Consider the following 24,967-nt stretch of genomic DNA (forward strand, 5'->3'; position numbering starts at 1 on the left):
TAAGTCAATGAACATTTAACAATGTTACTCTAAAAAGTCCAAAGCTTGAAGTAAATTTTTCTCACATGGAAAGGTTACGTTGATGTTCTATTGGAAGAAGCGAGCAGTTTCTCTGAGCTAGCAAAGCAGTGTGGCCTCCAGGAATTAAGAAATCGTCTTATATCTGAATCGCAGCTTGCAATTAAATTCTGTAAGATTGGTAGCAATTATACAATATTTACGGCAAGAAAAAGAAAGCCTTGATCTTAAATTACCATATCAATTTCTCCGATCTTGTACTCGTATATAGCGTTATCAAAGTCTCATTCTCAAGTTAATATGATAACGATAATGGAAGATGAGGGCCAAATTAGCGTACAGAACCACATGAAAATTCTTGTCAACAGACTTTTACCAAAAGAATTTAGATCAGATCTTGTAATTTATATTCTCGCTAAAAGGGCAATTTTATACCTGTTTATTTTAAGGCTGTAAGAGTTAATATGTCTCCATGGTGCATATTATTATAACAGGCTCTAGACTGGCTGTCGCCGAGTCATCATTTCAATGATATAAAGGATGAGCTATTTGATAACTTCGAACCATTAAACTCCATACTGCGTCCTGATCTAATATTCTGTGTTGGAGGTTATAAATTTTATGGGCATAAGGTAATTTAAAGAATTTTGTTAGTTTTAGACCATATGATCTACGAAAATTAATATTCTTTCAATTAATCGCGGATGGTTATATTATGAATTTTTTATCACTCAGGTGTTCTTTTGTGAACGTAGTGACTACTTTAAAGCCCTACTGCTAGGCAATTTTGCCGAATCAATTGTGAGCAATTGCTCTGAAGAAATTCCAGTCATTAACCTGAATGATTGCACACCTGATATTTTTAGTATTGTGATGGTATTCATCTATGCCGGCGATGTAAAGGTCAGTCGCCTGATTTAATTTGTTTTACTTTAACCAAGCGAATACAAACACTGCTGGTGAAGAGTACATAATGCAAGCCAATGTCACTAAAGTTTTCTACTTTTCAGATTCCATGTGACCTTACACAGGAAATATTATATGCTGCTGATAAATATCTTATTCCCGGATTAAAGAGGCATTGTTGTAAGGTGATAATTCAAAACTTACAAACGGACAACGTAATACAGTTATTAGAAACTGCCAGGTTATTGACTATGCCTAAACTGGAGCTGGAGTGTACACGGTTTATTTCCAAACACCTACTTGAGGTCATTAGCAATTCCTTTATAAACATTACTTTATTGAACATTGTTTGATAGTCTTGAACGGAAATTGCGTCTATCCCGATCACTTGCTGAACTACATACTAGAATAACTTTGCAAATTCTAATTATTACTTCATGACCGGATGTTGATTTTCTTTTTCCTTAGATGGTCGAACGCGATGATTTTGCGAAAATAATCATCGATGATGCGACAAGTATAATTCAACGACAAGAAACAGATTCTATTCCCATAATCGATGAAGTCAGATATCATCTTGGAGAGGAAAGTCTACAGCAATCTTCCGAAAAATATAATGAGATTCTCTTGAAAAATAATGCCCTAGATAAGCTCTTGATGAATCTAAATATCGAATGTTAAATATCGTCCTTGTATTATAAAAAAATGCAAGAGCACAATATCAGTACAAATTATCTTCAAACACTAATAAAGTTTCATTCAATTCGAATGAGGATCTTTAATAGATTAACAATGAAACTCGTCAAATGTTAGAATGTACAGAGGTAATGATGATAGCAAAATGTTAGTACAGTTAGTCCTTTCACTCCTTTGAAACAACTTATAAAAGGCCATATTCGAATAAAGCGCCATAAAAGTAACCATAATATGTTTTTACTATTATTGCTATTGAACCGTTAGAAGTTCAATTGAGAAGCTAAACCGTTTGATATCAAAGTAGGACTTTAAAAATTGATACAAGGAATCAGAAAGAGTTTCCAGTCATTCATATCAGCCTTTCAAACGGGAAACAACTGTCAGAATATGTAGATTGGTAGCCATTACGGTTAAATCCTGTAGGATCAGAATGTCTACTAAATGGTGTGTTAAGAGCCCATGAATAGAAACAATTACCTTATACCTCAATGTTGTATATACCCTATGATCAAAATTAATTCTGATGTCATTATGACACAAAAACGAGTACATTATTTGCAAATACTGTATAGCAATCAATAACGAATTTACAAGAAATATTTGCGCATCAGTTCACCATGATAGCGCGCGGTCAAAAGATTTAGAAAATATTATTATTTATAATCTTTCTCAAGGCCTCCATTTCCGATAGTTTAAAATTATTGCCACCATTTTCCTTGAGCTTTCGTCGGTATTCGACATAATGATTATAAACAGTATCAACAGACTGCATTAGCAGTTGTGAACTATGCAGTTTCATGAAATGACCCGGAGAGGGTCTACCATTGTTAAGGCCTCTCTCCCACAGCATTGCCCTTAAATCTACGTCCATCTACAAATTTCGCATGAAGAGAAAAGTTTAGGATTACATTATATGTTATTCATACAGAAAATACCACATAAACGTAATGAAATATAATATTAACATAGCTAACCTGTACACTTGACTTAATTGCATTTGTACAAACAGTTGGTTTATCGAATACTTTCGGAGATGATATGGCACTTTGAACATTGGAAAAGACATTAGTAGCGTACACGGCTGATGAGGTCTTTACCGATGACTGAAAAAATGTTTCAGTGACAGGTATACACTTATCCCTTGTAACATCAATTCTAGCAAATTTACTGCTGTCTTCGAAATGCAATCCCCAAGCATCTACTACCAAGCTACCACCTAGAGTTCTATTTCCGTTATAAGATGAGTTTTCTACAAAATTTGGAAAGAAAAAATCAGTAATCCACATTATGCAGTTCAGAGATCGATCAAAAATTGGATAAACATCTAATCTAGAATTTTACGCATGTGCATGATATGGTAACAACTAGAAATTGCAAAGCGTCAAAAATTTTTCCCCAACTATAATTCATCGTTTACTACTATTTGTATCCGTCATATACTATACGTGTATATCATCCGTAGCATGTGCAATCAGATAGATATCATTAGTATTATTTAAGCACACATTATTTTGTTGTGCAGTATCAATTTTATTCTGATATACTCGTATTTTAGACACAATTTACTGTATCCAGCGATTAAAACTTTTAAGTAGTCTTAGCCGTAGCTAAAAACTTACTTGGAACGCAGAAATCAGCAAATTTTCCTTTCAAAACGCTCATAGTACAATTGGTACCATATATATAATAGCTTATATTCTGAAATCAGTAATAAATTCCTAGTATTTTAGTATAACACCACAATTCAACATTATATTGTACGTGTTCTAACGTACTGTAGATTGCATAACTGAAAAATTTGCGTACAGTATCCAAGCGTTATTAAGTTAATACAAGTAGTAGCAAAGAGCAACTAATTTATCTCGTAATTTTATTATTACGTAATTATATAATACGTGATTAGCTCCTGCAGTTTTAATCTGTCACTAACGTAAGGAAGGCATACTGATAGATTGCTAAACTCACATTAACTACCAGTAAAATACGTGTCGTACATCAAAATTCAGTATACTTATTATTTTACACATAGTAATACGAGAATAATGGGATACAAAATCATTATACTGTACTCGTACCTTCCCCAAATCATGTATCGTCGTTATGTTGACAGGATTCAAACTGTTTTCTTCATCGATCCTAACTCTCTTATTAATGGAGTCGTAATAAACAGATATCTTACCAGTCAAAAGACTAACACCCAATCCCTTTTTTTGAGAAATGGAACTACCATCTTGTATTACAGTAGCCTGCCACTGCTTCGGTGTGCAGCAGGCATTTGGATTTGAGGCATAACAAACCATACAGCAGCTTATAATCTGCAACGTCACCAAAACATGTAAACTAGTCGCCATATTTTCAATACGTTTTCGACTTTTATGCTGTACTACACTTTCTCCGTGATCGAATATGTAGTACTGTACCATACAGCAGGATCGACTTTACTCAGTTACCTCTAAACACGTAAACACTACTCTTTGGGCAGAGCAAAGTGCAGGTCACATGAGTTGGGAATGACGCTCTACTCATCGGTCATTACTGTAAAGCAGTACTTTTTACCGTGATCATGGACGATAGTACAGTACAGTACAATACTGTACAGAACAGTGTCAGTCACAGCCATAGAGGTAACGTAAGTTCTTACTGGTCACAGCTAGAAACCGACAAGGCAGTTGATGACTACGCGGTGTTAACTAAGTGACGTCATAATCAAAAAATAGTCATGCGTATTATGAATTAACTAATTTCCCTGCATGACCAATTGACCATAGACATAGACTAAGTACAGTACATTGTACTGTACATCTAGACTGGAAATTGCACAGGCGGACAGACTTTTGCATACGGTAGTGTACAATACTGTACAGTACAATGTACAATTGTACATACGCGGCCGAAATCTCCAAAAATCAGTTACTTAGTATAGATCTTCAGTATCTATTTTTCTCTATCATTTCTACTAATTCAAAACTTTATGGCCTTATATAGCTGCTTTCGAGCAGAACTTAGTAAAATAGAATGGATTTCAATGTAATATTATTTGCAAAATCGAGCATCCGCTTGATAACATTATGGGAAATGCCCGGCCGTCTAACTGTACAGTACTGTACAGTACAGTACAGTACATTGCGTACAAGTGTACAGTACACTGTACTATACACTGATTATATTTCTTAATTAATTAATTAATTATTATACTGTATAATTACTAATTATAGTCACTGCTCCAGTCTGCTGTAGTCTATCCTTTTAGTTCTTGGTGATTAGCGATACCGATTAACGCATTTTTCTCAAAGGTTCTGTCATGAGAAGTCTTCTCCTTATTGTAGCCCTTTCCATTTATGGAGCGACAGCTCAAATTTGCTGCAGTCCTCCGCAGTTTCAAACAGTAATCACAACCGATGATTATGTTGAAACTTCAAACACTAAGATTATGTCTCAAATTCAAATTCGGTTATATTACGACTACTCGAATCAGCGAATTCGAGTTGATGAAAGTCCTGCTGGTATCAAAACTACAGTCATTATAGACTTCAACACGGTTAGTAATTCATATATAGTAAATAAAAAATGTGTGTTTGACGTTTCTTAACAAACCCATCGAACCTCATGAGCTAACAAATAAATTCAATAATTATAATTCAATTAGTCACAAGCTCTTCGAAGTTAATTAATCGGATCGCCTGAAAATATTATAGTACTCGTAATTTAAAATGCTTACCGACCTGTCGAGTTCGTACTGTGAATCTGTGATGCTTTCTTCAGTCACTGCACTATTAATTTATCTCTTTATCATGGCAATAACATCGCGCCAGTGACATTAGCGATGCTGACACAGAGTACCCACCTGCTAGCCAGTAGTTTGATTCCGAAGTACATAAAAATTATTAATAGATTAATAGATGTTGTATAATTAATTAGTAGCTGTCATAACTGTACTGTGCGACATTCCTTTTAGCTTACTCTAATGTTTCAATCGATCGTCAGACGAATAATTACTTTATAATGAAGATATTTTTGACAATTTTCGACTTTTAGCACAAAACCTACATCATCACTAATGGACAATGTTTAACAACTACTATTGAAGCTCCTTTCAATCCTACCTGCATCCCAGGTTTGTTATTCATATTCGTCGATCTTAATTTTCGGTATGCCAGCTGTACGATAACGTTAAAGCAGTATTTGGGTTATTTATTTTAAATATTCGAATTTGATCCTACAATTTCTTTGACATTTTCTTCCTGTTAATTTAAAAATCTACAACAAGAGTCGATTGCTATAGTAATATATATAATTAAAGTATTTTGCTATTTAACATCGATCTACCTATCATTGCTAGGTAACGCATTATATAGTGGCATCTTGCAATTAGGTGGTCCTGATGGCATTATAGCAAAATCATATCATTTCTCTACCGCCGATAGTACGATACAAACGGATTATATTATTTCTGAGAATTGCATTCCAGTACTCGAAGTATCGAAGGTGTCGCTGACTAATCCTACTACTGAAACAACATTCGTTACTCTGACTTACGGTAACACAACTATTGGTATACAAGATCCAAGTGTCTTCGATATACCCGCTATCTGTTCTCAACATGCTTCAATGAAACTACCTGTAAGCGAAAAGGCACTTATTTCATACGTTTACTGTAACGGATAATCCTAAATCCTATGAATACAATTTCGAATGAATTACAGTATTAATTATAATATAATTATAAACAATATAGTATTTGCATTTAGTGTGATAGATTAAATTTAAATTCTTAAGAAAACTAACTGGCCTTTATTAACAATGCAACGATTGCAATTAGGGTTTCGATTTCTCTAATCACCTCCGCAGAAAACGAAGAGCCTCTTTTTACAAAAGTCTTACCAGCAACCAGTAAAATAGACATAGTATATTTGTAAATTATATAAACTTTATATTTTTATTGCTGATATCATACGAATACGGTACTGATGTCCGCAAAAAAGTTGTAGGTGGTATAGTGCAGCGCTGTACAATACTCCTGTATTTTTGCATTTCACTTAACTGTCGTGCCGTAAGTATAGGCACCAGAAGTATATATCTCTACTATACTACTAGTAGTTAATAACTAAAATATAAGCAAGACTGCTAGCTGCACCCGCGTCAGCACACACGCTTAGATCGGCGAACTGTACGCTGCAATCAACATCTGCTGTATCTATTTTTAATTAAAAGAAAGCAGTTAATTTTCACGTTTGGTTTATCGTATAAAATTCCTAGAATTACGTCCGATTGTCCTTTTAATGGCTTAGTGTAGTGACTGTGGCTCAGCTTCTATTATGATCATGCGGTGCTGCGACTGTAACTGATAATGCGTAATGCAAAAATATATGTTATCACTGCGACGTTAGTAGTGCAATAATCCTTTCCTTCCTATAATTACATAGAATTGTAACGCTTATTTCTTTACGTGAAATAAAATCTTCTAAGTACATTAATATAATGACTGCACATACTTGTATACTGGATATTTTATAAATCTAGTGAGTATCTTAGGATTAGTCTTGTTATCTACTATCTATTATCCGCCTGCTTTCTATCATCGCAATGATTACAGTTGTACTACAGTGAGATACTATCAAACAGCTTTAAGCCTTTATAGTGTAACTATAGTGGACAGTACTTCTAGCAGCAGGAGACACTTCCCTGCGCGAAATGAGTAGTAGTACAGTGTGGATTGTCTCGATAGTATCAGCACTTTATATTGTCATAATAATACCAATACAGTATCAAGAAAAATCTGATACTTGACACCTCTACCTGGGAACTGGCACATGATTAATTGACTTATAAGCGACATTACTGACCATTATTATTGTTATTATCACTAATAAATATTGCAAATAGAGGTTTTTGATCTTTTACTCATCTGAGTTCTCTCTTATATTCATATCAATTAGTGTTCCTCATATATCCAACATCTATACAATCTCATCTTTAATTGCTCGGAAAGCAATAAGTTAAGAGTGTCAGTTTCTGTTTGATCTTGAGTCTTGGAGAGCACTGTTGATGATCATAAATCATTTTGTTTATTTATTTATTTGCGGCCTGATTCTTCAGCGTTCGGTCTCAGTCAATTTATCATCTATACCGCTGAAGCCCTATTGATAAAAAGAGATTTTTTTTACCTCTATGGCTGAAACCTTAGCATCTTAGTAGTTTAACAGTGAATATTATAAAGAGACACATCGCCATCGACACGTCGATGGGCTCTGGTTCAGTTCAACTTTTAGCTGAAACTGCTTTCTGTTAACCGGAAATATAGTACTTTACCATGGATGCTTACGGTACAGTACAGTGTTATGATTATGCTTTTACGCAGGCACGAGACCTATGCGAGATCTCTTCATAAGCCTAATAAGCATAATCTATTCATGGGCCCTCGTTCAGTCCAACCTTTAGCTGGAACTGCTTTCTGTTAACCAGAAATACTGTACTGTACCCATAGATGCTCACAGTGTTCTGATAAAACTTTAAAGTTAAAACTTTCACGCAGGCACGAGACCTACTGTATGCGCGATGATGAGATCTATTCATAAGCGCGGTCCGTACTAATTCAACCAGTCAGTTACTCAACTTACTCATATTGTAAAGTACAGTACTACAGTATTAAAATACGAACAATACAGTACAGTACAATAAAAAGTCACGCTGAGGTCACATTTTCGGCAACCTAGCAACCTTTTTAGCAACTAGTTCAAATCCATAGTACTGTACTGTACTGTACCGTACATGTACTGTATATCAATCAAGTAATCGTATAAAAATTACAGTACTGTACAGTACAATACAGGAAAGCCCATCGAGAAAATACTGTACTGTACCAACTTGTACTGTAGTGCACTCATTGCTATTGCCACTGAATACTGATAAAGTGCACACTAAAAAAGTTACGCAATTACTTTACGCACTAGCTGCACTCCAACTCAGAGGTTCCGCTGCAAACATCGATTCTAAAAATTTGATTAACGACAGAATATTTACGTTTGAGAAACTATGCTACCATCGCTACCATCAATCGCTATTATCTTAGCTATTACAGCTGCAACTCATGCCTTTCCAATATGTAAAATTCCGATGGAAATCCAAGGCACGATACAAACATTGAACGTTATGCAAGCGAATAAAGATGCAAAGCCCAACTTATCTGCTCAATCGTACAAATTTACACAAGATTTTAAGTCGAAAAGAATTCGTTTAGATGGTCAAGTAAATGGAATAAATACAACAATCATTGAAGACTTCGTTGAGGTATTCAGACAGATTTATCATAATAACATATAAGAAATTATAGCAAGTATGATAATATATATAATTAATTTATACTTGCTTCTGAGATACGAGGTAATAGCGAACCGTAGTCCCGCAGTCATATGCATAGTTGCATACTATATATATATTATATACTGTATATACTGTATATCACATTTACACAGCAGCTTCACGAATGAAGTTCTTATCAAGTTGAAATATTAATAGAAATACAGTATTTGATAAATTCTTTAGAATTGGCCAAAAGAGTGAATACAGATCAATGTATAGCAACATTTTCGGAGCCGTACTGTACAGACAAAATAAATCAATGTAAATAGTATTTTACGTATACAGTGTAATACAGGCATATATTACATTGGGCACGATCGAAATTGGAGTTTTTAATTAATAGACAATGATCATTGCTATAAATTTTTAATTTTTAATTATTTTATTCAGTTTAAGCAGTATAGTCTATAGAACGATGGCCAATTCTACTGATCTTTATTTCAGCTATCATACCAAATTAACACACTTTAGAAGATGTAACATTATGATCTTATATAGAAGATGCCTAGTATAGTAATATCCTAATATACGAATACTTATCATATACCGTTTAAGTACTGTATTGTATTACATTCATAATGTACGACATCATGACTACATATAGACGACATGCTATACATATAAAGACATTATCTCAATCCCATCTAAAACCTATAAATACCCTTGTACGCTAACTCGTTAGTCAGTTCCTACATTCCTGCTATCTCAAATACCTTATCTATAACAACCATATCATTGTTAGCCTGTAACTTGTATCTCAATAAAATCCTTTATACCTTCTATCATCGTCTACCTTAAAATACTTTACGCTACTTAAAGAAGATATCATTACAGAAGATACGCTATAAACAAATTCCGACAGTCACGCTTTTTAATATAGTACCGAATAGACATTATGCTATTTTATGTTAACTAATGCGATAATCAATTTATATTGTAACAAAAAAGCACAAGATCTATACAATCATTAACAATGGAAAGAAATGCGTCACTGGTAATTTAACAATTTCGTTTCCGGATGCCAAGGCTTTAAGTAAGAGTTGATAATTATACAAGATGCGTATTCAAGATTTGAGCTAGTTTATCATTCAAAATGACCGCTGACTGCGGCGATACATGTGGCTTATGGAACGTATACTTTATAGCAATAAAGAAATTTAAAATTTGAGACCATTACTGTTCTAAGCGTAGCGAGCGGACCCAGCTCCTAGTAGAGCCTTAAAACTAAAACATTTTTAGCTCCAAAAATTTATTATTTTACCCTTAATACTCAAAAAAAATGGAATTTTATCATTAATTACAGGGTTACTAGATACTATTAAATTCATACAAGCCGTCATCTCGCATACAGCGTAAGGTGATTTCAATGCTATATAATATTTTTTCTTTTATTATATAACTTCAGAAAATGCCACCTACCTTGGAATGCACACTGTTGGAGGTTCATTAGCTGTATACATATATCGGTTCTCATTGGCTAATATATCAGCAACTGTTGAAGTAGCAAAGAAAACCTGTTTGCCTGTCGTTGAAGCAGCAGAAATTAAATTTGGTAAATTGGTTCTTCATTCAGCAATATCATTCTTAGATATGAAACCGAAGATCAGCAATCCAAATATTTTAAAGATTCCTTCCATTTGTTCTCAACACGCGACAAGAACCGAAAATGTAAATAAGCTATCGTAACGACATATCACAAAATACATATATACCAATGCAAATATATTATGTTTACGTCCAGTAATTGATTGAGTTTATCTCAGTAATATTTTTAATATACGTATGAATTACTATAAAATGTAAATTTAAGTCAATTCCTTAGTTATAATTTAGAAGAAAACAGTTAACTCAGTTTAATTTTGGTTAGTCAACTCATGCTGTTATTGCTGTAATAATGCGGTTACAAATATAACGATACTGAATTATATTTTAAGGAGGTTTCTTGGATGTTAATTTTCTCGTTTTCTGCTGACATCGCAATTATAGATGATTGACCACCTTCATTACGTGAGATTGCAAGCGGCTACTCCAGTGCATAAGCCAGAATCCTCTTAGCTTATGAACTATACCTTGGACTATTAGAGATTTAGTTCTAAAAGTAGTTTAAGTAAACATAAAATTCTGGGTATTCACCATCATCCTCGTACAAGGTTAATTCTTACAAGATGTCTAGGTTCGCGTGTGGATTCCCTACATTTTTAACTAGTCCATGGCTCGCGCCGTGATGATCATTACTTATACTGAATAATTACTGCAACTGCGAAGAAAGCTAGAAGTAACTATGCATTTTACCATATAGAAGTGTAATGCAAAATTTTGCAACATTATAGCAAATACATAAAGCTATCATGCATTTTGGATTGATATTATGTTACCGAAGTAAAATGTAATAAAAGTATGCAGCAGTTTGCACATGCTACATTGGCTCAGTAGAATACTTTGATTTATGTTTTGAGATATATGACACCATCAACTGTTCCTATTCTGCTTATCACCACTCTTTGTCTTTAAACGATGTTGATATAATGACTATCGACAATAATTAATATAAAGGTATTCAAGGTTTTAAAATGTCTTACTGCTTTATGCAACATTTTCAAGATTTCGATTCTTGATTACTATTTTATAGGGTTATGTCAGCAGCTGCAGCTTTAATCCTTTAGCCCGCTAAGCTTCAGGATTCTCACAATAGCGGATTTTACTGACGCTTAGCTTTTATTGTAAAGGTTAAAATTCTATAAGAAGAACCATAGTAAAGCATTTGACCGGTGATTTGCTAAAATCATAAAGCCGTTAGCTCAAATGGTCTCTAATTACATACAAGAGTTAGTCTAGCGACCTTCTGTTCATTACACGTTAAATCTAACGGTCTTAATAAATGCGTGCAATGCATGACCATCGCGATTGATAAGTAACTAATCATACTACTATGCGCGTACATTACAATATTGCACCAGTACATGTTATATGTTATACTGTGCTAGCATGCTGATACAAATCGATACCTTTTACAATTCTAGTCGAAGCACCACTTGTGTGATTGCATATTTTATAATAAGGAGATCAGGATAAAACTAAAGTTAAAGTTATATGAATTTAAACTTTGATAAAAAACCAAATCTCTTCATAGAGATCCACATTAGGTCGTGCCACTTCTCATAGTTGAAAATCAAACCCTGAGCGCGTGTCAAATATCAATAAAATGAAAAACTAATAATGTACGTAGTTAAGTTGATGTTTAATAGATATATAAGATAACAAAGGCGATTGATATTCAAGGATCTAAAGATAGAGAGCATTCTGTGAAATACCTTAAAATTAATCTCATTTTGCCTAATGTAATTCTACTCCAGATAGCTCATTCATCGGTTAAACTAAGGATCACCAGATACTTTGTATAAAGTATTTAGCAGCCCATAATTAATACTCAAATTGAAACCTTCATCTCAAACTAGATTGCGGCATATTAATTGGATTTATTGAGTTTGTGTACGGTATTTAACAGTCAATTGATATTACAAATTTGAGCAAATATCAGGATTATCAGTCGAATCATTATACTTGAGTAAATTATTAAAAATGTACTAGTTGCTCGAATTTAGGTAATAGAGCATTGCTGACTAATAATACCCTTTCGGACAGTAGCCTAACACTCATGTAACATATAGATTTAGTTATAATTTTATAGAGGATACAATAAGTACAATACTAGTAACTTATTCTTGTACTATCTATAAAACACTATTAATCTTCAGAATTTATGATATCACGTTGGTAATTTTGACTTGCTTTAAGGGCTCCTAAACCTTCAAGTAGAAATGAAGCACATATGTAATTTCCCATAATGCGGTAACAGCGAAAGAAAGAGTCGCAACATTTTAGTCCATCACTGCAATCAGCATTGCTTTCATGACAAGTAATCTGTGAATAGAAAATCACAAATGTTCAAAGTTAATTAAATCAGGTGCAAAAAATGTTTATCGGCAGAGATTTAAAAATAGATACTGTATTTTATTATAATGGTAATATCGGTAATACGCGAAGGCAAAATCATATCATTCACCGTTTTACGTAATTATATTCAGCATCTAAAGCATCACCGCTGTTATTTTTGCGCAAAATATCTAAGCTATCCAATAATATTATCTTGCTATTTATTTCAAATTCTGAAACCCCTTATATGTTTAATATGTTACCTAACAACCTTCATTATGTCGACTAATTTTATTATAACTTAATTATTAAGAGTAGGAACATAACAAAAATTCCTGAAGCGTAATGTATCCATAATACAGTTGATTTAAAAGAATAGTCAATGTAAATCTTTAGCGAAAGTGCTTTATTGATATTCAGTTTAATAAGAAACGATAGCGTAAGAAGAATAGACAATGCTTAAGATTAACATATCAGCGTGCTTCGGGAATTGATTCCAGGAGGACTCTCTTAGGTAAAATATATGTAAGTAATAAATGCTTACTATAGGACGACTGATAAAATATTTCTATGCAGTAAATTCCTTTTTTCATAGTAATGCAAGCATGATAAATGGTAAACTTACGGTCTTATTATTTCCAGAATGATCAGCATCGTTAGCAAGAGTTGTTTCCTCCGTCTCCTCCTCTTTGTTGTTTGGGGCGCCCTGCGATTGTTCTTTGACTGGCTGATCTTCTCGTTGCCGAAATGGATTGAATGAAAACCTAATATCACTTATGTCAATAATTCTTCGACATTGGATTTGAATCATACTGGCAAATATTAAAGTAAATATTAAAATTTTCGTATCGACCTTCATCTTTTCTCGTAACTCCTGAAAACATAGTTAGAGCCAATATTTAGTATGTCACAGTATACTAGATTGCATTGCCCATATATAATCATTTAACATCAGCGGCCTTGATTATATATATTATCTTACGTATGTTATTTTTTATATTCCTAAATTTGTAAGCTTCATATGTGATTACTTATAAAAATTCACTATAAATGCATTTTATGCTTATTTTATGTCCCAGTTGCAGTTATTAGCGAAGCCAAATTGTCCTCATTTTACCTTTACAATAGTTTATATGTCGATACACTGTAATACTGTATCTTTCTATCCCCATGATACTGAATTCTAAGGAAATAATCTCAATTTTTTAATTTTATGGGAATAGTAATAGTGGCAATGGACTTGCAATCTATTCGTACTTCGAATTAACCATCATACTTAGTAAATCATCACCCTCAGAAATGGCAAAAGTCTCTGAAGCGGCAAAATTTCTGTTACATCGAATGCACACTTTTGTTGCATACGCAAATGATTTCTTGTATTAGTTAAGTAAACTAAGATATGTTCTATTGATTTATGACTATATGACTATAATAGCCTTTAATCTTCTTATTTAAAGGCTATAGACGATATATCCGTATATACGGATGCATTATAAATGAAGGAGCAAATGGTATAAATTTATAAATACCACTCAGGGAAATTTAGGCGACAAGTGCTATTCTATTCTATCAGCTTAATGTCGCGGAAACAGCAAATAGTTTTAATAATTATATCAACATAACTAAACCAACATAATATTATGCAATTAATTTATTCTATGTACTACGGTGTAATAGTAATTAGATTACATAAATTAATATAATACCACGTAAGAAAGATAAAACAGTGAAATTATGTGGCACTAGCAAATAGTTACACGAAGAGTTACATAAATATTCTATTTCGAAAGATTCTCTATCATAGCTTGTTATAAAAAAATGAAGTATTTCTTACCCTAAAGCCTATGAATCAATACTGTTTCGTAAAATCGAACAGTTAAGAGGAGCCACAAAGGTTGTTGCTTTGTAAGTATTCATCAAAATTATCTGTTAAAGGGGTATATATAGCTTCTTTTGCTAACCGTCTCAATGAAGAATTCTTAATAATAAAAGTAAATGCTGCTACGACTAATACTAGCAAGGTAAAATTAATTAAATCCGGAAATAACACAGTTTCGACAGATTAAAATATTTACATAAGATGGCACCTGTCAAATTGAAATTACAATAATCATGATTAAGCAATTACATAAACGCGTAGGAGACATTGAGCAAATTTCTATGCTTTTATCATATTCTTTATCTCAGAATCTCGTAAAAGTTTCGAGGTAGTAAATATTTGCTATATGCTTAAATCGTACAGCACCCCTCTTAACCTAAAGAATCCAATAGTTGTTTTAGGACGTGAATGATTGCATCGTTTGAAATATTTTATGACCAATAAAGGAGTATTCTAACTTTTTGTCAAGAAATTGCGTTGTTGAAAATGACAGAGAAAAATGAACATCTTATAATTTACCTTAATAAAATATCAGCTACGTGATGGCGATATTCAAGACCTATTTTTAACTTTGTGGGTTTATTTATCATTGCTGAAGGCAGAAGCCGGACTCTGATTTATTAAATGCGGATAATTGTTGAGTAACATATGTGTAATATCTTTTTATATACATTGCGATGCGATCAATGTACGATTACGAAGATTTAAATTAAGAAGTTTACGTATGATGATGCATTATGGCATTTCGAATATTTGATGGTCTTTTTTGTTTCTTTATAATCTCATTGATTTAGTTGATTAAATTTTTAATTTTTAACTAAAGATAAAACAAGAGCTTTTCCTTACATTTATATGAAATGGACCATCTGCTCCTTTGCCAAGTCAATCTGTTATAAAGCGTGCTTGATTCAAACAGAACGCCAGAAATTGATATTGTGCTCTCGTTAATCCGTTTATTGAGTCAATATAAAATAACCTTCTACATGATGCCAAATATAGTTACCACTTAAAGTTATTCTCTAATCACACATAAGACCGTAAATATTTAATTAACACTATCATTCAAACTGATTCTTTCATAAGTTATTCAGTAATATACAGTATATCGTAAACTATAATACTATTGGTGAAAATATTGGATACTGTATCGTATATTTAAATATGCGATACAGTATCCAATATTTTCAAGCAAGGTTACTGCTGTTGGAATAAATGCATGTACTGTAGGTTGTAGAACAATAGCTTCATTTATTTGTAATGTACAACATTTACATATACGGTCTAAGCTGAATCGTACCAAAAAGGAAACTACTCTATATTTCAATTTTATTCACTTTGAATTAACCATCCACACAGCTAAACAATTCACTCAACAAATTTGTAATGATATCGCAACTGTTCTTCTCAGATTCTTCCTTAGGAGTACGGCACATATAAACAACAAACGTACAGTACGGTTTTGAACCGCAGATGGAAGTTACTAATCACAGTTCCTAGGTGCTCTTAGTATGAATTGACATCGTAAGCACTTATTATCGTATCATTCACACTTATCCTAAGAGAAGTATGCTAAAAACTTGTTTCAATTCAATTACAGTAGTTACATGTTATCTGAACAGATTTTAATATTACAGGATCGAGTTAACACTTTTGAAACATAATTATAGAATATATTAATAATACGAGTATAAGTTTCGAAATACTAGTAAATTTAGTATTTTAGTGTGCACTTGATATTAAGTCAATATTGAACAATACTGAGGTATATTTCGAATTAATTGCTGCAAATGAACAATTCGTATAAATTCTGATTTCATATCGGTAGTCACTACCGCAGTAATCGTATCTTTTAGATAAACTTTCCTGCGGGTACGTCTTTTACTTGCCTACGATATGTTGTATGTCACATATTCTGCTAGATTATGACTACTCGTATCTGAACTTATCACAGCTGTGCTTCTCTATTTCTGATTAGTGCTATTTTAAGCTGCGTCGTATTTTATACTCAAAAATTAATTACAGTAATTAATATCTTTAATTGCATAACAAGAAACCTATATCTGATTGTGACGAATACAATAGCAGGTTACTATTGTAGCAAAACGGTCATTCCACTATTTCGAATTAATTATAATGATAAAATTTAATTTAATATAGTCTTTATCAATCATATATTATTTGATTGTTAAATGTCGTTCCTTTGAATTGAACTGATTCTCGCTTATACAATACCATAGCCAAAATCTATTTACAAGGAGTAAATAGTTGTAACGTTGTAACGATATATGTCTCTTAAAACAATACTGCATCCAAATTATCATAAAATTCCTTGAATTAAGTCAGTTTCACGGACACACTTGAAATAATTACCACACTGTAATACTTGAGTACTAAATTCCTTTCGTAAATTTGTTTTCTGAATAGTATAATGCGCACTTTCTAATTTTTACCTCTTCCTTATAACATAGCATTTCAGAGTAATTTAATTTCGAGCCGGGTAAAAACAGCTGCTTTTAAGCTAGGATAGAAATCTAATTTAACGTGAGGCTGTAAGACACTGTATAGACATTTCTACTCAGACTACTGTACGAGTGTACGCAGCAGACAAACTGCGTTCATTCAAGTGTATTCATCCACTTACGTCTTATTGATCTTATTTGTTTCACTACCGTATTTCGAGCTGAAGACAGAGTCTCACAACATCTTCCACAGAATTTCATGGCTGATTGACAATGAAATAGAATTAATGAATGAATTATAAATATTATTTAACCGTGAACTACAGTCGGAGCTAGGTATAGTACAATAGCTTCGCTCTAACAAGAAACTGATTCATTTTTTTATTTTTGGTAAAATATTCTTTTTCAAATAGTACAGTACATATTCACTTTTCGTAATATATCTTGTAGTTTTAAAGAGTTGACACATGTGGCAATTCCACGGTTTTCTGTCATTATTGAAGCAGTCTTTAAAACTGGGGACTTCTTATCTTAACAAGACTTTGTCCATTCGTCTGACTCTCCGATTCGTCCGTCTCTCCTTCCTTTCCCTACGGACAAAGTTTTATAAGTTTTAGTAAAGGTGTTATTATTATTTATCATGTACAGTTTATTAATGACGGTGAGAAGTCGGAAGACAGTAAACATACAGTCATGGTACACATTCGATGTACACTGTATAGTGTACAGTATGAATAAAATGATGTCATCATTCGTCCAATAACTAGTGCAGTGAAAGCTCATCTGCAGTACAACCTGTACATGAAAGTTAATGAGAGACACTAGAGGAATCCATTGGAAAAACTCTCGTTCAACATGAAGACTCGTGTACAATTCATCTTTTTGACCTTGTTGGTTTTCTTGGAGATATCAAGCGCATGTACACACCCTAAGCAACTACAGGGTATTTTAGCAGATGCAATAGCGACTAAAAAAATGCAACCAGGCGCCAAATTAGACTTACTAGAACTTGGAATCCGTTATTATTACGACTCTGTACTGCAGAAGATTCGTCTTGACGAAAATATCGATGGAACCCGAATTACAGTTATTCAAGATTATAAACGGGTACAACATCCAAATACACGTATTTTGTGCAATAGCTGCTCGAAATTATAACGTATACGTACGTATAATACGGATATACATTTGGCTCAATTTTCCGACGATTTCGTCAGAAAAGTGTTCGTGTGCCAAGCTGATTGGCTGGTAGTGAACGTCGTTCTTATCAATGTTGTCAATTTCTTTCTCACACTCTGTAAGAAATTTGTAAATCGGCGAGCGCTTAGGGAAGACAGGATCATTATAAATCAGTATGAGACCGCATCGATTGATTAAATAGATCTTACGTGATTACAGTACTTAGGGAATCGTATTAATATTGATCGCTTTTATTTGACAATGCGCGTGCAATAGTAACTGTTTCAAGTCGAGAAATCAGAAAAGTTACAGGTGCATCATGCAGTCTTATGAAAAAGTAAATCTATACCCGTATACCTGATTGATATTTTTTGATTTTATCCTTATTACGAGATGTATTTCCCTTTCCCAGTTTGAGTGCTGATTGATCTCACCGTCAATCCAATCGAATTAACCTAATTATTAGTCTTTGGTACATACCTGTAGTAATAAGTTAACGAATCTGTACCGTGTTCGTACACATTAATTGTAAGTATACTAGTCTTTTACTCCGTTGCGTTGCCGACGGATCGGACTCATAACGTTAGCTTGGATCAAATCCAATAGATGGACTAACGATTTTTAAATTATGCATCATATACAAATGGGCTTTAATTGATAAGCAATTCAACTATTCTCTCCTTTAACTCTTGTTTTTAGCACAAGTCTTACACTATCATCAATGGTGATAAATGTACAAGCTCTAACTTAACACAACGCTTTCCAGATTACCCACCACGTAAGTATTTGGCTGTGTGAACATTTAGCATCATTCATTTTCTAATCTTATTCTATTGTGATCAGTACTAAATAACTTTACCAAGTGGGACTTAAAATTCTGGTTTAAGCATTTAAGCGTCATTTATTGGCTTAACTCATTGTTATATTATTTCAAAAATCTAGAAGATATAAAATCACTCGGAACTTTTGAATTTGGAGGATCAAGGAATAAAATTCAAGTCGATGGCTATTCATTCATTTTTCAGGGCACATCTGTTCAACTTTTCTTTAACTCAAAGAATTGTATTCCAGTAGCTGAAACTGCATATATTCAAATGCCGAATCAATTGTCTTTATCAGCTATTGCATTTTCCAATATGACCGCAAGTATCACAGATCCTTCCGTATTTAACCTACCTCCCGTATGTTCCGAATTCGCCACAACGACTCTTGAGGTTAGTAATAACAACAACAGAAGTGTATGTTAACCTTGATAAAAGCACTAGCTGTATGCCTCTAAAATCGGTTTGCTCTTTTTTTTACAGAGGTTCGATCCTATCCACCATGCTAGGTTAAGATTTGCTGAAAGACATGTACGCTTACACTAACAGCTTGGATTAGAAGAAAACATATCCTAGATGTCCTGTATCCCATAATTCCGTTATACGCGACCAGTATTGATAAGAGAAAGGATTAGTCTATAGGCATTTCGTTATTCTACATTTTATGTTGTAATTAAGAAGTTACTTAATTAACTGTAAATTACATTAATAAATGAACTTCTATTCTTCTTGTTATCTCAAAATCGAATTTTTATTATTACAAGACTCACTTCCTATTGATAAATCTAAAAAATCACTTTTCCAGTGTTAAATAAACGGTTTCCAAAAATTTGCTAGCAATCACCAACAGTTAGGTCGTATTCACAATCTACTCCAGATTCATTGCTCCGTTCCTTCTATAGTAACAGGAGTATAAACGTGAAACTAGACAATCAGCTTGTAGCAGTTCTTTCTTGAACTGTAAAGGCTGCTTGATAGGAAGGGAAGCTATTTTTATACTATTTGTTTACGAATTAAATATTGTCAACAAGGTTCTACGAGTCACATTGGTATAGATAGGTAGGAATATACTGTATCTTAAGTTTATATTAACAAAGTTCTTACTCTTATTTCGGGCTTTAACCAGCTATTATGCATAATACGCGGGATTCGGGCTTTAGCCGTAACATTAACCTTAAGATAATAATAACGTACAGCGAATGGACAGGATGTTAAGTCAGTGAGGTTATGAAGCAGAAATTAGTATTATTTATAGCAGTGTTTTGCATCTTACTTCTTATTCACTCCGAAATTCGAAACGAATTAGGCTCTCCCAATCGCAAAACACTGATTTGTAGCTTATAAAACGACATACGAGTATGTAGAGAGCATAGCTGCACAATTAAAATAACGCATTCCTGTCTACTGTAAGTACTATACTGTATATCAAGTGATTGTAAAGCTGTAGCTAGGAACTATAGGTGCCGTAAATGACTACATACGACTATCTATATTTGAAATGTATAATACAAATCAAAGGTCTGAATTTAGAGACCTCCACGGTCTGATCCGGATCAATTAAATTTTTTGATAAAAAGATTTAGAACGATGATAAACGCGTACATTCCTCATTACGTGACGTGGACCACGATTTTACTCATACACTATTTACTACCATGCTTACTGCAATGCGATACATTAGTTTTAAGATATACAAGAAGACATGCACGATAGCACATTTTCCGACGCATTAGTTTGCCTTATTAACTCCTTTGTGGCATTGAATCTGTCAGCTGTAGGGTTATATATTCTTGATGAGCAGGTAGCGTTTAATTGACAATTAAAGTTAGGAGACGATACATAGATAAGTTACCTTCGTGGTGATGAGATTAAGGACAAGCAGCGAGAGCAATGTAATCTACGTGTATGTGTATTCATACGTTACTCATTCACAGTCCAATCTTGAGAACTAATCTACTGTTGCAGTAAGTTTTGTATATCTACTGTATCGTTATTATTTGCAGGTTTACTAAACAGCATACAGTTGATGACTAGTACAGTCACAATATCAGAGATGCGATAGGATATTCCGTTGGTACGCGTATGATGTAAGTGACAGAGAGCCAATATTTGGACTAATTAATGTAATTAGTTATCAGAACATTATGACTGTTCACGTACTGTACCAACAAGTTCTCAGAGCTAGAGCAAGCCCATTACTTCATATGTCAGATAAACTACTATATGATACCGGGTACCGTACATCGCAAAAAAAACTCAGATACGGAGACTGTTGCTGGATTTATTTGCAGTCTGAACGTGGAATTCGCGTAGCTCGCATTTTTTGAGTTGAAAACTAGCACGAATTTAATGAAGCTAACGAAAATTTACATACATATATACTGGCAATAAGATAATTAATAAGAAAAAAATCACTTTATATATATATTACGAAATCGAAATCTAGAGGTACCGAACTAATAGCAATATAAACAATAATCACGAAAGTAAATTACATGCTTCATAGATTTATTAAATTAAGTATCTTTTTTACAATTCACCAACCCGTTAATATTATATAACATATATATTACTGCCAGTGGCCGATTATGGATTTGGCCGTAACTTATATATAATCCAGACAATCGTAAGTCAGCACGACTAATTCAGCACATTGATAGATTCTCCTCGTTGTAGTCCTTTAATAATAACTTTTGCACTGTATGTTGCCAATCAAAGTTCTGCTAATATTAGGTATGCCATAACACGTAATACAATATGGTACGTAATATTTATGTAAAACTCGTTAATATTCTACGACAATAATTTGAGCAATGCAACAAATTTAAATAAAGTACTTCAACGATAAAGTTTTAGATATTTTTTGTCGCTGAAGAAATCCAACAACAGGTTTCTGAAACTGATCAATATTAAAATATTTCATCCTTATCGTATTCGCATATCTACAGATTTTACTACTTGTTTCGTAAGCGATTGCAAGAATCCTCTATAAGGCAGTTACTAGTTTTATGACTCCTAAAATCTAACATCTTCTATAGTAGTACTGTTATGATATCTTCCCGTATTGTTCTGGTCGAAACATTACGAACCGTAATTTACGGTCAATATGTAAATTTTATTAAACGTTACTATAATAAGAACTTTTCATTATTATTATGTAAATCAACTGCCACGGTGTTAATACAATACTATACCATCAATGTGAAACAGGTTGTCAAGTAAACGATAGACGTCAACCAGGATTTCAAAAAATCATGATTAATGATTAATTACAATAATAAAGCGTTGTATTACTTACCTATTAATAACATTACTATACTACTTATAATATTCCTTTTTAACAATATTAGCATTATTTCCGGTCAGCTAATTGGGTTGACGGCAACTAGTTGCCAGCTTCATTGACAATTTTTGAAATAGGCAAAATATTGGAACTCGCGGAGAAGAAAAACTAGAGCATCACCAATACAGTTATGCGTTATATCCTTGTTTTGGCAACATTAATCACCATGGCTCTAGGCTGTTGCCTGCCAGAAAGATTTCTAGTTAACATTGATACTTATAACCCACGCATTCGTAGTAATCTTAATCTTACAAGTCATTCAATGATATATGCTTATGATTCCATTAATAACAAGATAATGGTGAAGTATTCAGAGAGCAAGAAAATCATTTATGATTATCTAAATGTATGTTTTCTAATGACTAGCGATATGTAATGATTGTAAATTATGTAACAGTTACTCTAGTTTACTTAATTCATCATAAATTCAACTGGGGTGCTTGGTAGTCCATTAGTGCAAGTATCTTATAGCTTTAAACTAAACCCATACTCATGGATCACTAATTACTCTGAAAATTTAGTAATTCATATTCCTACGCACGTATTAAGCAGAATCGTATTAACATTACGCCACTACAGAGATCATAATAATTCCAGTCGATAACTTCTTATGTTAGTCATTCAAATCGACAGTATATCACTGTAATAAAATTTAAATCCAAAGAAAATATCAGTGGATATTAATAGCTTTTACTACAATTTATTGGAAGTCTATTGTTAACGAATTATTATATATACATCTGGCAAAACATCATCAGCCATCTTACAAGTTTCTATAGCTTCCTATTACATTTTTCATATACTTTAGTCGGCAATACTATTGCAATTATCATGATAGATATGATATCTCTACTAGTATAGGTCTCTATTAACTTCAATAACTATTTAAATCAGTTAATCTGCTAACGTTACAATCACTAAGACTATTCAGGAATACTGCTTTAAAGTTTTGCTCTATTTTGGAAATAGGGTTTCCTGTATAATCAAGTCAATGCCACACACTGCATCAGTTCCAGGATATCCACCAGGAATTTACAGAAAATCTGCCTATCTATACGTAAGAGCAAGATAAAGTGTTTTCAACCTTAGAATTAGATTATCTACCAGAAATCTCCCTTACAGTAATGGATAATATACAATAGACAAGCTAATATTTTTTATTTTTTCGTATTTACTGCTCTTCAATATGAATATATACTGAACTCAACTTAAAAATTTCCAATATGAGAAGCTTAGCCATTTTTCACACATCCATATTTCTCTCACCTTTTTTATATATCAAAAATAAATATATATATATTCAATATTCATAAGCTTCAGTGAGTGTGTACGAATAACATCTCAAATAGCAATTAGCACTGTCTAGTACCGTATCTTTTCATCTTCACTACTTTAAATAAGATGAAAAATTATAACTGTATCTCAAAAATCTATTACAAAATAATATCAACTCAATTAGAAATAATCAACCGATAGAGGTGTAATTGCAACACATACTTCTACTTTGTAGTAAACAATAGTGCGATGGGCCACTACAATCTCGGTGCCGGTAAACTGCCTTTCACGGCGTACGGAAAACGAACTGTTTCTGCCAATGTGGCCCGCGGATGGATATATACAATATCGGAAGGCTGTTTGCCATTGACTACAACATCTTACTCAAATGATGTCAAACGCGGATACGCCTCTACAGCTGTATGGACTAACATGAAATTGCAATTTAATAGCTCTGTCTTATTCCGTCCATCTCAATCTTGTCAATCAACCGCAAGTTCTACGCGTCACATTAATGTAAGTCATTTATTTTATTATTGGCCACTAGTATATGCTGATATTTGCGATCTGTTAGCGAACTGCTTAAAGGGTTCGTTAATCTGTGAAATATTATACCGGCTTTTGGAGAAAATATAACAGCATACAGTAGCTACTATCGATTATTCATTAATGTACAATTGTTTCCTAGGAATTTGATTTGATGAAAGACATTCACAGTAAATCTAGTCAACCGTTAGATGAGAAAAAAACTAAATTTATAAGTAGAATAAATAAATTCATGGATAAAGTTGAGATGGAACGTCAGCAAGAAAACCTTCGTTATCTAGAAGAAATGAAGCAGCGCCAGGAAAAGTATCGTATGCAGCAGGAACTAGAGACATACGAACGTTTAGCAGAATCAGAACTCAGGGAAGAAGACGGTAACTATGAAGATGATGATGATGAGGATTTGAATTGGGAATAAATTATATCAACGAAAATCTTTCCAAGCTACCGCGTCCCATTTTGCAGCATCTATATAAAATTAATGGTCATATAATCTACTTATCGCTAGTTAAACCTTGTCTAACTGATCCTTTCATCGTTGACAAGAAAACTG

General features: G+C 33.2%; 7 protein-coding genes across 7 annotated transcripts in view; 5 read left to right on the plus strand and 2 right to left on the minus strand.

Moving 5' to 3' along the window:
• TRIADDRAFT_20762 (uncharacterized protein) overlaps positions 1 to 1,605 on the plus strand; it is a gene marked incomplete at both ends in the record, with an annotated part of 3,607 nt that extends 2,002 nt beyond the window's left edge. Inside the window, 6 exons of the mRNA XM_002109184.1 lie at positions 74 to 190; positions 290 to 417; positions 558 to 650; positions 754 to 921; positions 1,029 to 1,229; positions 1,393 to 1,605. Coding sequence (XP_002109220.1) covers positions 74 to 190; positions 290 to 417; positions 558 to 650; positions 754 to 921; positions 1,029 to 1,229; positions 1,393 to 1,605 — 920 coding nt within the window. The remainder of the gene's footprint in view (positions 1 to 73; positions 191 to 289; positions 418 to 557; positions 651 to 753; positions 922 to 1,028; positions 1,230 to 1,392) is intronic.
• A 655-nt stretch (positions 1,606 to 2,260) lies between these two features.
• On the minus strand, positions 2,261 to 3,971 carry TRIADDRAFT_53030 (uncharacterized protein; the record flags this gene model as incomplete). The annotated part of the gene is made up of 4 exons (XM_002109754.1): positions 2,261 to 2,491; positions 2,595 to 2,869; positions 3,240 to 3,318; positions 3,696 to 3,971. 4 exons carry the CDS (start codon positions 3,969 to 3,971, stop codon positions 2,261 to 2,263), a joined length of 861 nt encoding a protein of 286 aa, XP_002109790.1.
• Positions 3,972 to 5,050: 1,079 nt separating this feature from the next.
• TRIADDRAFT_53031 (uncharacterized protein) lies at positions 5,051 to 6,285 on the plus strand (the record flags this gene model as incomplete). Its single annotated transcript, XM_002109185.1, has 3 exons — positions 5,051 to 5,158; positions 5,656 to 5,734; positions 5,960 to 6,285. The coding sequence occupies 3 exons, from the start codon at positions 5,051 to 5,053 to the stop codon at positions 6,283 to 6,285; spliced, it is 513 nt and encodes a 170-aa protein (XP_002109221.1).
• A 2,367-nt stretch (positions 6,286 to 8,652) lies between these two features.
• TRIADDRAFT_53032 (uncharacterized protein) lies at positions 8,653 to 11,642 on the plus strand (the record flags this gene model as incomplete). The annotated part of the gene is made up of 5 exons (XM_002109186.1): positions 8,653 to 8,907; positions 9,928 to 10,012; positions 10,385 to 10,647; positions 11,062 to 11,129; positions 11,609 to 11,642. 5 exons carry the CDS (start codon positions 8,653 to 8,655, stop codon positions 11,640 to 11,642), a joined length of 705 nt encoding a protein of 234 aa, XP_002109222.1.
• Positions 11,643 to 12,723: 1,081 nt separating this feature from the next.
• On the minus strand, positions 12,724 to 13,723 carry TRIADDRAFT_53033 (uncharacterized protein; the record flags this gene model as incomplete). Its single annotated transcript, XM_002109755.1, has 2 exons — positions 12,724 to 12,900; positions 13,538 to 13,723. 2 exons carry the CDS (start codon positions 13,721 to 13,723, stop codon positions 12,724 to 12,726), a joined length of 363 nt encoding a protein of 120 aa, XP_002109791.1.
• Positions 13,724 to 18,105: 4,382 nt separating this feature from the next.
• On the plus strand, positions 18,106 to 19,796 carry TRIADDRAFT_53034 (uncharacterized protein; the record flags this gene model as incomplete). The annotated part of the gene is made up of 4 exons (XM_002109187.1): positions 18,106 to 18,357; positions 19,129 to 19,207; positions 19,372 to 19,643; positions 19,734 to 19,796. The coding sequence occupies 4 exons, from the start codon at positions 18,106 to 18,108 to the stop codon at positions 19,794 to 19,796; spliced, it is 666 nt and encodes a 221-aa protein (XP_002109223.1).
• Positions 19,797 to 24,117: 4,321 nt separating this feature from the next.
• Positions 24,118 to 24,832, plus strand: TRIADDRAFT_53035 (uncharacterized protein; the record flags this gene model as incomplete). Its single annotated transcript, XM_002109188.1, has 2 exons — positions 24,118 to 24,384; positions 24,557 to 24,832. The coding sequence occupies 2 exons, from the start codon at positions 24,118 to 24,120 to the stop codon at positions 24,830 to 24,832; spliced, it is 543 nt and encodes a 180-aa protein (XP_002109224.1).
• Positions 24,833 to 24,967: the final 135 nt, after the last annotated feature.

Source organism: Trichoplax adhaerens, genomic scaffold (genome assembly GCF_000150275.1).
Source record: "Trichoplax adhaerens TRIADscaffold_2 genomic scaffold, whole genome shotgun sequence".
NCBI lineage: Eukaryota > Metazoa > Placozoa > Uniplacotomia > Trichoplacea > Trichoplacidae > Trichoplax > Trichoplax adhaerens.